The 12,498-nt window shown below is 50.4% G+C and overlaps 1 protein-coding gene across 2 annotated transcripts in view; it reads left to right on the forward strand.

Moving 5' to 3' along the window:
- Positions 1–12,498, forward strand: part of NIBAN2 (niban apoptosis regulator 2) — a 114,944-nt gene that overhangs the window by 97,391 nt on the left and 5,055 nt on the right. For both annotated transcript variants that reach the window (XM_090021399.1, XM_090021400.1), the window contains 8 exons: positions 2,436–2,551; positions 5,114–5,218; positions 7,067–7,229; positions 8,041–8,228; positions 9,105–9,260; positions 9,981–10,097; positions 11,535–11,642; positions 12,107–12,218. In XM_090021399.1, the coding sequence (XP_089877525.1) occupies positions 2,436–2,551; positions 5,114–5,218; positions 7,067–7,229; positions 8,041–8,228; positions 9,105–9,260; positions 9,981–10,097; positions 11,535–11,642; positions 12,107–12,218 (1,065 nt within the window). The remainder of the gene's footprint in view (positions 1–2,435; positions 2,552–5,113; positions 5,219–7,066; positions 7,230–8,040; positions 8,229–9,104; positions 9,261–9,980; positions 10,098–11,534; positions 11,643–12,106; positions 12,219–12,498) is intronic.

Below are 12,498 nucleotides of genomic sequence, written 5' to 3' on the forward strand. Positions count from 1 at the left end.
CTCGAACAGACTGCCTCCAGAGGTGGTGCAAGCACCTACTCTGGACTCTTTTAAGAAACATTTGGACGCCTATGTTGCTGGGATCCTTTGACCCTAGCTGACTTCCTGCCCCTGGGGCAGGGGATGGACTTGATAATCTTCCAAGGTCGCTTCCAGCCCTAATGTCTATGAAATCTATGAAATATATATAGGCAGACTAGATTTATTGAGGTGCAGCAGATCTTGGCTAGTTCTGTTGTCACCTGGAAGGGCGCGTGCACATTTGTGAGTGTGTGCATGCATGCTCATGCAGGAGAGATGTTGTATAAGATACTGAGGACACATTGACCTTCCTTTTTCTACGCAGGAGCAGTTTACCCAGGTAGCACTAGTGAAAGTAGCTGCTGTGTCTCTCCTTCAGCTGTTCCCCAGTTGTGGCCTCTGGTCCTGCCCCAGGCGAAGTGCTGCCATAATCCCTTTGTTGCATCTGACTGCCCAGAGCCTGTGCTCTGGAGTCTGTGATTTGCACACTTCGCTGCCTTGCAGGGATGCAGAGGGGTGGAGTGGGAAGGACGCTGCCCTCAGGATTTCACCCAGACAGAGCTGGCTTGCAGCTTCTCGAGGTTCAGCCCTGCCTGGCTGGAGCCTGCCAAGCCCCAGACTTTAGTGCTCAGAGTCCCAGTCGCATCCTGCATTCCTCGTCCCGCTGGTCAGAGCTGCCAGGAGGGAAATGCACACTCGAAGGCTTCAGGCAGCTGGCATCTTTACTCCCCAGCTTGTCCCTCTGACCTCCTCTGCATATGCTTCTACAGCTGTATCCCTGTGCAGAGAAGCTGGAGGCAAGACAGGGTTAACGGGACCTCTATGTTAGGGGTGAAGCCTTGGCAGCAACTCTTTCCACTACCCTGTTGCCTTTTCAGCTTGAATTTTAGCATCCCCTTCAATAGCTCTGGAAAGGTTAGCCCCGCCTTCTCCTCCCGCCAGCCCTCCTCCTGGTATTGTGTTGCTTGAATGTTGCAATGGGTTATGCAAACTGGTTCCCAGAACTCTAAATCCTTCTGCCCCCCGGCCTGGTACCTCCTGAAGCCAAGCTGTATCCTGCTGTTACCCGTCTAATCCGCACACAGCTGCGGTCACGGCCTGGCCCTTATGTTAACCACTGTGTTCAGTGGAGCCTGCTAGTTTTTTTAGGGAGCAAAAGATCTCCTTCCCCGTCAATTAGTTCTTTTGCTTTCTGTGGTCTTGAGCCATGACTCGTGCTGCTGTGAATCATGTCAGTGAAATCTCGGTGGGAGTGGAGCTGGCTGCAGCACAGTGCAGATCCCGGTGCAGCATTTGGCTCTGGGAACTGTGTTTCCCATGACTCATCCACCGCCTTAATTTTAACCACTTTCTCCCCCCTCCCCTCCCCCCCGCACCTCCTTTTGCTTCAGATTTGGCAACTTCCTTCAGACCACAATACCTGGGGCGTGTGCACCCCATGCTTCCACAAACCAAGCCCAGCTTCCTGAGCCTCTGGAGAAGCTGTTCTGGAGCAGTCTGGGCCACTTAGCACCCGTCTTTGGGTTTCAAAGAAAGTAGACCTGCATCATTTTCTAGGAACAGGAAAAACTCATCCAGAGCTGCCCATTCTGTATTTGCTGTGAGATTGCCCTTGTCCAAATGATGGTGGTGCCCATAGGATACTCTCCCTTGAGCTAATGGCACAAGTGGGATGAACAGAATATGATCACAAGTTTGAGATCCATGTCTGGCAGGTCCCAAAGCCTCTAGGGTTCTGGCTCAGCTCCTCTCTAAATAATTAGCCTGTGACTGGGGCAACAGTTGCACCAGCCATCCCTTACTCAGCCAGCAAGGGTCATACTCAGGAATGGTGTGGGACCATTGGCAAAAGCTTCCCGGCAGCCGTGAAAACTTGAGGGTTCAAACACATCCCTGTTCCACATCAGGATGAACCTCAGACCTTTGGATGATTGCCCATGGAAAGCCAGAGAGTTGGTTTGTCCATCCAGTGTTCAGGACTTACCTGGGAAGTGGGAGTCACAGATTCAGTTCCCTGCTCTGCTCAGGGCAGACCAGGGATTTCAACCCAGCTCCCTAAACCCACTTCCCAGGTGAGTGCCCTAACACTGGGCTCTTGGCTGTTCTGGGGTGGGTCTTCGGTTTGGACCAGCAATTACATCTTGGGGTTATGAGGAGTTTCCTAGCAAAAGCTGCCAAACTGGCACATTCCCAAGAATAATCTTTAAAAATTGTTTTCCAAAGAAAAAGCACAACTTCTTGACCAGCTCTTCATCCAGCTCTTCCAGTTCCAGCCAGCCTGACTCACCACAGATGAAGAAAATGTGAAACTAATGCAGAATACAAAATCTTTGCCGAAGTTCACAGCAGGAAACTCTGCTGTGGTTTCGCCTCTCTCCCAGCTCCAAGTGACAATAACTCTCTTTGTCCTTCAGGGATCCCTGAGGACTCCAAGGTGGAAGCCCCAGCCTTTACAGATGCCGTCCGCATGTACCGCCAGTCAAAGGAGCAGTACGGCACCTGGGACATGCTCTGCGGCACTGAAGTCCAGGTGAGGGTAGGGGCAATCTTGGGCTGGGACCAAAATAGCCAGATTCCAGCTGAAAGCAGGTTCTCTGACAGATTAACTGGGATTAACTGTAACTGGTGACTAACCGGCAGCTGGAGGACTGGAACTGACATTCCTGCTACCAGCATTCATGGGTTAGCCGCTCTTAAGCTGCTGGGCTGGGCTGGGCTGGCTGGCAGTGTCCCATCAGCTGTGCTGCCCTGAGGGATAAACCCAGTGTCTCTCTGCTCTGGCAGTTGGTTTCTTGGGACAATCTGGCTCAGTCAAGCCTCCTAACCCTCCAGCCCAGGGTAAACAGCCAGTGTTCAAGCAACATTGTGTGAAAGATACAGAGGTGGGTCGTGCTGCACCAGACACCAGCTGTGTATCGCTGATGGGCCTCTCGGCAACTGCCTGTCCATCTTCCCCCCTCTGCCTGTTGCACGGCAAGAAGGAGCAAGGTTGCCTGGGCCCCCTTTCTCAGAAGTGTGGCTTGGAGCTGTCTCTTGCCCTTCGTAGGCTGGTTAGTGTTTTATATGGGTATGGGTGGGAAAGATGGCTGTGACCGGAGAACTTCTCAAGAGGGAGGAAGATTTCTCCCCACCACCTACCCCCTGGCCCTGAATTTTTCTTGGAAAACTCAAGATCTTCCATAGGTGAAGCTGCTTGCTGCAGTCCTAGTTCTACCCTCTCCTTCTTCTCCCCTATCCCGTCACACGCTGTATGGAGTGTCTTCACACCGGCTTAGCACTGGAGATGTGGAGGGGGTGCCCACTTGGGAAGGAGGAGGCATGCCGACACCGACTTGTTCGTCTTGCCCCCCAGGTGTTCTGTTCAGGCGCCACCTCTGATTTTTAGCCGAGGACGTGGCTTCCATTAGCCTCCTATGGCTGAGCTAGCAAGAAAGGCAAAGCTCAGGGAGGGAGAGTTGGATGCATGCAAGCAAGCACAAGGCTGGGATTGGTACCTCAAGCACTTCTGCCCTCTCCTACTTCCCCTTCCCCCCGCCTCCCTCCCAAGATCCTCTGCCTACAGCCCTGTGTCACCTCTCCAAGCACATGGGCACCTACTTCTGCCTGTCTTGTTTGTTGTTTCCTAACTTATTTAAAGCCATCACATCCACCCCTCCTGGCAACTGCAGTTCAGTCTGGATTAGGCTGCTGTGTCCAGGTGGGAGTTCAGGTCACAGCTGGCTAGATCCCTGGGAACTCGCCTGGCCTCTGCACATACCAGAGCCCCCATCCAGGAGCAAGCATCAACAGGAGGGGATGTTTCCTCCCTCCTCATGCCTGCCGGGGCTCAGTGGAGTCTCCCTTCTCCTGTGGGGGAAGGGAGGTGTTCACACCAGCACTGGAATCTCCTGTGGGGGCTGCCTGGCGGTGCTGGCAGGCTGTTCTGCATTGTAGCTCGAATGTCAAGGAGGTGGCCTCGCTGGCTTGCTTGGTGCATTTTAATGTGATACCCTTGGCAGGTTGGAGGCGGTTGTTGGGCTGAATGCCAAAATCCTTGTTGAATGCTCTGAAGGACTCGGCTGGGACAGGGGTAGGAGGAGGGGCTACCCCTCCTTTTTTTAAGGAGTGGAATAGGGGCAAGGAGGTAGGAGGCTGTAACATGGAGGGGATGGGCAAAGGAAGGGCAAGAAAAACCTACAGGGGAGAGATGGATGTGTGTGAAATAGGGTCTCTGGGGCAGGATGTCCCTGCTTGCTCAGTAAACACCTGCTCCCCCATACAGAGGGGCTGTCGCTCTCCAAGAGTTGCAACAGAAGAGTAGATGGGAGGCAGAGAGGAGGGTGCTGGCCTCTGGCTGTCCAGGATGCTAAGTCCTCCCCAGTTGGGTTTTGGACAGTGTCTGGTGGTGGGAGGGGGTGAAGAATGGCTTTATTGCTTCTTGCACAAGCATTGTTCAGGGCACAGCTCTATCCAGCCAGCCCCTTCTCAGCAGATGTGCAGGATCAGTGCACCTGCAGATACCTCCAGGGAACCTGCTGAGGAGACCTGTTAGCTGTCTTGGGGGTAGGAAGAGGCACACCTAAATAGCAATAAGAGCCTGATCTTTTCTAACCCATGTATGAGCATTATAGGGGTTTCCTCCTGGGTCATGAGAGACAAGGTGTAGGTGGTTCGAGTGTCAGACCCATTCAACTTGCTAATCCTGCCCCTGCTGCTCTGTTGGGGCTGATGAAATAGATGTCACTCAGGCATTGGGGAAAAGCTTTGGGGCTCAAAATGTCAGTAGGAAACAAGGAGCACAGAGTGCACAGACTCCTCTGAGCTCTCGGACGTTGCAGCCTTCCAAACTCCTGCGATATTAGTACTTGCTGGGGGATTGGCTCGTGCTCTAGACAGAGGCATTTTGACCTTCTGTGGGAGCAGTATGTGTGTGGAACCCTTTGCAGAGGGCAGAGTTTAAAGGGAGGGTCTGCAACAGCTCATAATAGGGAAACTTTTCAGAGCTGTGCCTACGGTTGGGGGGAATATTAGGAAAGCAAAAGATCTGGTGGAGATCTGGTGAAAGGGTATGTGAGATCTAGTCACTGACTGCTTCCTCACTCTGCCCATCCAGATCCTAAGCAATCTTGTGATGGAGGAGCTGGTCCCTGACCTGAAGAGCTCGATTGGACCCAGGCTAAAGGGCAAGTCCCAGGAGAGACAGAGAATCTGGATCCAGGTGAGCGTGTGTGCAGAGAGCAGCGGTAAGAGGCAGGGGTCCCCGAGAGGACAGAGAAGGGACTGGAAGGCTGCAGCATTGGGGCGTTGCTGTCAGGAAGCAGCATGCGGATGATGCTTGGTGGAAACCCTGGGCTGAGGGATGATCTGATCAAGTTGTAGCTCTCAAGTTCCAGCTCCTGCTGCTGCTGGTCTTCAAGTTTTCTGGCCCATTTCTATTGACACATTAGCACCGGCTCCCAGGAATTTTCAGCCAGCTTTGGAGATGGATCCCCTGAGCCTACTGTCTGGAGCCCAGGCTCTTTCTGCTGGCATGTGTGACTCAGAGTCACACCCTCCTCCATGCCATCCCCTGAGGCTTCATGGAAACAAGCCTTCCTTATTCCTGGCTGCCGCCTTCTCAGAGCTCCTTGTCATGTCAGTGTAAACAGCTTCTGCCAGCGCCGCTCCCACTGCTCTTCTGTCGCTTGTGTGCGAGTCCACAACATGCAAATTCTGCCAGACCAGCGATTTCTCCGCCTGGTTGGGGGGGAAGCCAACACTAGAAAACACAAATCCAGGGCTCTGCCAGCAACACAGCTCACTCAAGCTATATTTAGCTATTCATTTTTAGACCACCACCGGCTAAATCTGGCCCCCAAACTTTGGTTTTGTAAAAACAATATTTCTCATAGAATTTTAAAACCAGCAGAGCTGTTTCCACAAGCCTCACAGCAAGATGCCAGCTGAAACCTCCCTGAAACAAACACTGCCCTAGAGTATCAGCCCGCTGAACACTGCAGCCCTGCCCTAATGTCTGTGAGCTTAGAAAGGAACGAGACTGGGAACCAGTCTGTCTCCCTTGGCTGGGCTGGAGATGGCAGATTTCCAGCATCAATAGTGGGGAAATGCATCAAATTCTTAGGTGGTTAAAATAGAGAAGAGTGAAGGTAGAGATGGTCTTGGGAAGTGTGTAGGCTGCTTCTTGGAGAAAAGGGAAAGTTTGGGAAGTGGATGGGGAGATGAAGAAAGAGTGGGTGAGGGAGGATGGTCTCTTGGCCAAGATAGTAGGGTAAAACTGAAAAGATTTGGATTCATTCACTTAGGTCCACAATAGTAACTGCTGATATATGGAGGCCCAATTTGACATCCTAAAAAGGTCTCCGGGATGAAAAGGGGTTACATAGTAGAGTGACATCTCCAACCAGCTCACCCAGTCCCTAGATGGCAAACTAATAACATTGACCTTGTGCATGGAGCAGCCTGATGGCATATTAAAGCATCTCATAGTTCATGAACTGCTGGGCCACTGTCCCAGACACTGATCTTGCACTGAAGTGGACTATTGCAGGCTAGTGGGGGCCCTGCAAATGGATTCAGTGGAGCTCTGCAGGCACCTACATAGGTTCAATATCAGAGCTATAGGAAACAATACTGGAAAGCTATGCTGGAACCCAACAATGTGGAGTTGGAGCCTGTCTTTTAAAGAAAGCTTCACTCACAGTAGGTGGGTATCTAGGTGTGATTAGAACTCAGGACTGGATGGAGGTAGAGATAGGGGATGATATAGAGATGTGGCAGCACAGGCTGGCTTTTACAAGACTTACTCTGCAGCTGCCCTCAGACAGACCAGGTTCCTTCATAAGAGGGGATTTAATGGTGCTTGTAGATTTTTTGCCCTCCTTGCATTCAGTGAAAACATTACTGGACATTCCTGCCTTTCCATAGCTAGGGAATGGGGAGCACTCAGTCACCTGTCTTGTAAAGAGTTGGCAGAGGTTCCTGGGAGGACTGAGACTGTGCTATCAGACCCTGGCCAGATGTTGTCTAAGAGCAGAGTGTTGGAGATACTCTTTATCCTTCCTGCTAGATCTCAGATGCGGTCTACAGGATGGTCTTCGAACAGACAAAGGCACAGTATGAAGCAGTTGTGGCCAAGTGTGAGTTGGAGCAGCCCAGGATGGCGAGCATCATCCGCACAGACATGGACCAGATCATCACATCAAAGGAGCACTTGGCCAGCAAAATACGAGGTACGGGACGTATAGCCCTTTGGAGCCTCTGGCTGGGGGTTCAGACCTGCTCTCCTGTGTGGTGTGGAAGCAGAAGTGGGCTCCGGTGCCTGCCAGCTGAAACCTACTGTTGATCAAAACCCTGATAGTTTGAGTTAACAGCACTTACTAGGGCTGTGAACTGGGCTCCTGATGTGAGTGTTAGGAGGCCAAGAGTTGGAGTAGTCCTTCCATAGTATACATAGTGCCTTTATGTGCCAGGAGTCCCAAGTGTGATGCAAGTCATAATCTGGCAAAACATGCCTGCTTCCAGGGTGGAGGGCAGCTTTTCTTGAAAGCAGAGGTGCAGGATTTTGAACACTAGGTTATAGTTATCCAAACTTCTGTTTTGACCAGAGCTTTGGGATTAGTCATCCTGCTCTCCAAGTCTAGAACTACACAAAATCCTTTGACCTTTTCTGCAATAGCTGGTGCCTTTCCCAGCACCGTGACTCCCCACACCCTGGCAGGGCAGTAATAGGTTTCATACTGACTCAACAGTGCCACCTACCAAATGGTCTGTAGCACTTTCTGCAACACCCCATGTTTCCTGGCCTTGGAAAACTGCCATCCAAATACTGCCGGCGTTGGCAAATAGAGTCTGTGACTGAGGGCTGATTTTGGTCCTGGCCTAGGAGAGGCAAGATAGAGTTGCTGATTTGCCTTTTTCATGGTGGAGCTGGGGAGCGAGAGCACAGAGCCGGATTGATCACACGCTCCATAGCTCAGAGTCAGTTGAGAGAGAAATGAGCTGTCAGAGCCATCCCATCCTCACTGTCTGCCTCTTCTCCAGCCTCTGTCTTTCCCAAAGCGGAGATCTGTGTCCGAAACCATGTCCAGCCCTACATCTCCTCCATCCTGGAGGCGCTGATGTCTCCTACAAGCAAGGGCTTTGCTGAGGTGCGGGAAGTGTTCTTCAAGGAGGTTACGGACATGAACATGAACATTGTGAATGAGGGCGGGATGGAGAAGTTGGGAGAGGTAAGACCTGGTGAGAATGCTGCTCGGGGTCTAATAGGCTAGCCAGGGAAGCAAAGAGGAGTGGATATTTGGGCCACCATAGGCTGGAAGTGCCGTAGGTAGAGGGCAATATGCTGTGAGACTAAGCCATGTGAACTGAAGCTTCTGCAACCCTTCATGAAACAAGGGAAATACAGAGCACTGGGCTTGGGAGATCCTGGGAAAGCCTGGTGGAGAGGAATGTGGCTTCCATTTCCAGCTGCCCTGGCATAAAACATGTACAACTTCTAACACCTGAAGCTGAATGATGAGAAAAAACCCATGAGCCCACCCCAATCTGTTCAGGTCTGACCTGGAGGGTATCTGCTCTCCTGTAATTGGAAACCAGATATCCTAGGTGGCCTGGAGCCCAAGGCTGGCTTGGACACACTAGACACAGTCCCAGGGGTACTATAGGCTCCATTATTCTGCCAGCAAAAGCTAGAGCATTCAGCAGAGTAGGAAATGAATTCCCAGCTCCTGTCTCAGTCCAGGCCACTGGGGCAGTCTCTGGCCCATGGCATCAAATTCCCACATGCAGTTAGGACTCAGCAGCCTCGAGTGCTCAAACGTTACACTTACAGGTAGAGCTCCCAGTCTGATTCTGGGACAGATTTCAGATTTTTCCATGTCTGGTTCCCAGATACTTGTGGGCATCTTGGCTGTGAGGGGACCTAGGGACACTTGGAAATGTCCTTGTCTTCTGAATTGTAGAGAACGGATTCAGATGTCTGGATTTTGTGCTCTCAGTAAGGAGAAGCCACATTGTCCTTGTGTATTTTGATGCCACATTGCCGTAGGACTGGGAAACTGGAACCATCTCTCTATAGACATTGAGCTGTCTGACTCTCTTTTCAGTACATGGAGAAGCTCTCCCAGCTGGCCTTCCACCCTGTCAAGATGCAGTCCTGCTATGAGAAGATGGACCAGCTGAAACTGGAGGGGCTTCAGCAAAGATTTGATGTCTCCAGTCCCTCTGTGTTCAAGCAGAGGGCTCAGATCCATATGAGACAGGTAAGGCACTGATGGCCAGACTGCTGGCAGTGAGCCCTCACTTTGACTGCCCAATGGAGAGCAGTCCTGGCCCTGTTTGGAAGTGCCAGTGAGTGCCCTGTGGCAGCAGTAGTTGGACTGCTCAAAGTCCTGCTGCTGGCAGCCACCTGTTGCATTGTGGTCATGTGCACTGGGCAGTCTGGGCTTCAGTCTAGGTGCATCCGGTCCATGGATCCTGCCACTGATAGAGCAGCCCTGCAGAACAGATGAGCAGGACGCGTGGGATGGGTATGAGGGCAGATTGATTGCATGGGTTTGGCTTTTATGGGGAACCCAAGAAGAATTGACACACACCTATAGATGAAGCACTCCATTTCTGTCTCCTGATGCGGCAAGCGTAGGAGCCTTGTGACTTCCTCTAGAGGCTAATGGGGAGAAGCCATCTGCAGAGGTACATAGCAGGAGGCAAGGGCTGTACAATACAGTCCCAGGCAGCACCGCAGTCATGTTTTCAGGAGGCGTACTACCAATGCCCCCTAGTGGTTTCAGCAACAAAATCTCTTTATGCAGTTAGTGTGGGCTATTAAAACCCTAATGTAAGGTAAAGAGGGTCTACAATGGTGCAGTAGATGGGGGACCTGGTTCTTCTTCCAGTCTGCTGCTGGTTCAGAGGTGGTACAGGAGGCTCTGCCTTGGTCTCCCTTGGCAACTGTTTTCTGATGGTATGCATCTCATTTGTAGCAAATGGATGATGCTGTGTACACCTTTGAGACCCTCCTGCATCAAGAGCTGGGGAAGATGATGGGCAAAGACGACTTGTGCAAGTCAATCCAGCGCATCCTTGAAAGGGTGCTCAAGGTAAGGCAGCCAGCAAAGCCATTGAATAGGTTGTCGCGTGGCGAATTGGACAGTTGGCTCATCTCATCTGGTGCCCAGTTTATGGCAGCGGCAAATACCTGATGTTACAAATGAGGAGAACCTTCACCTTGCTGATCTCACAATCAACCTGTGACGATCTAGTTGGGGATGGATGGTCTTGCTTTGAGCACGAAGTTTGACTCAATGACTTCCCGAGGTCCCTGCCGACCCTCATTTTCTACAGTTCTATGAACCGATTGCACAAAACCGTGAAAGCTGGTGCAAAAGTCTCAGTAAATATATTCTCCAGCCAAAGGAGTTTGACCAAAATTGACTTTTTTGTGAGATTTTCATTGTTTTTTAAACATTTTTTAAACATATTTTTATTTTCCTATTGTTTGTGTTGAAATTGTTTGTGTTTTGTCCCTTCTGTAGCAGGGGTGTGTATGAAAATATTAAGAAGGAGGGAAGGGGGTGGTTGGGGTGGGGAATGAGAGAGAGACAAAATATTCAGTTTTAGTAAACTTATAGAAATTCCCTCGCTCCACCAAAACAAGTCACAAAAATTGTTAGGGAAATAGAAATGCCTCCCTTCAGCTGGAAGTGCTGTGTGCTGGGTGAGCATAAGGAGACTCCTGGTTATTTCCAGTCACTTCCATATTTGTAGCCAAATCCCCTTGTACTATGACTTCAGTGTGTTTTAGACTGAGCCATTAGTTTGCGGTATGCAAAGGCTTCACCCACAATTGAAAGGCTTCCATACTTTTAAACACACGTATTGGAGACTGCAAAGCCCAGGTTCTTGGCAGGATCAGGCCTGCTGAGTCAGCTGGCTTTCGGATTGGAAGGCACTCAGCTTTGGCTTCTCCATACTGCATCCAGTTCCAGATGAGAAGTCTCTGCCTAGAAGAGAACTTGAGACTTCCCTCAATGCTCAGGTGTGATGTGTATTTGCAGTGGGGCATGATTGAACCCCCTGTATAGAATGGTACTGGACACTTGTGACTTTGGAGAGACAGAATAATACCGGTACCAATTTATATTATAGTAATATAGTAACAGCGTGGTGGGATCCTGCCACCCTAGGTGTAACCTAGTGATTAGTTGGTCCAGCCCAAAGAGCTTACAGTCTATGTGAAAACAAAGCAAAGGAAGTGAAGGCAAAAGGCCGACAAGTGACTTGCTCAAATTAATAAGGCTAGTGATACAACATGGGTCTTCAGAGTCTAACAGTGACTTTCCACTAGACCACACTGCATCCCTACCTCTGCTAAGGGGTATTGAAAAAATATGCACTTACATAAGCCTCTTGAAGGCTGAATTAAACATGAAAGGAAAGGTACAAGGACCCTATTCCTCTTAACTGTCTTCTCTTCTCTCTTCATATGAGTTGCCAAACACATAACCAGCCCACTCTCTTTCTCCCTCCATCTACAGAAGTTTGACTATGACAGCAGCACCGTGCGGAAGAAGTTCTTCAGGGAGGCTCTGCTGCAGATCACTGTCCCCTTCCTGCTGAAAAAACTGGCACCAACCTGCAAGGGGGTAAGGGGCTGAGTCCTGCTGGCACAGGGTAGTGCCATGTTTGAGAAACTCCTGTTGAGTAATGGACTTGGATCATGTGCTGCCATGAACAAATATCCTCCTTATCCATTGCTCACAATACTGGAACACAGATCCAGTTTTTACTACTATTGAGACCCTTTTATCCCACTCTGCCATTGCTAAGAAAAGAACAAATGCACTGTGTTGCTAGAGTGACATCAAAGGCTTTGGTGTAATTGGAACTTGATGCCTACCCTTGTACAAATCACTTCTAACCAAAGACCTTTGTAGTGCCTTGGTCTTGAATATCCTGGCAACCTTGGGCATAGGTTTTTCCAGACACTGGCTCAGTGGCCCTAGTGGTGCCCATGGCTTTTGTGGGAAGGGGCAAATCTCAATTGCTTGAGGCATGATATCTTTTGAAGGCCACATTAGCATCCTGCCTGTTTTTTTCCTTGTGGTAGGAATTACCCAAGTTCCAGGAACTGATCTTTGAGGACTTTGCCAACTTCATCTTGGTGGAGAACACGTACGAAGAGGTTGTGCTGCAGTCAGTCATGAAAGACATCATGCAAGGTAAGCAAGGGAGAGGTGTGAAGAGGTGGTGAGTTGTGTACAACTCACGAATTCAGCACTGCACTATTTTGGTTGGGGGGTGGGTGGTATATGAAATGTCTAGTGATGCAGCTGGTGCCTATAATCTCTAAAAGCTTTGCTAGAACAGAACTTGGCTGAGCTCAGGATCCATGCTGCTGCTGCTGTTTCATGGTAGAGAAAGGTGTCCATGCGCTCTCCATCCCATTCTGTGACTGTCAGCTCAAACCACCTTCCTCCATGTCACTCAGTTCCATTATGT

This window comes from Crocodylus siamensis, chromosome 11 (genome assembly GCF_052110815.1).
Source record: "Crocodylus siamensis isolate JL-2025a chromosome 11, ASM5211081v1, whole genome shotgun sequence".
NCBI lineage: Eukaryota > Metazoa > Chordata > Crocodylia > Crocodylidae > Crocodylus > Crocodylus siamensis.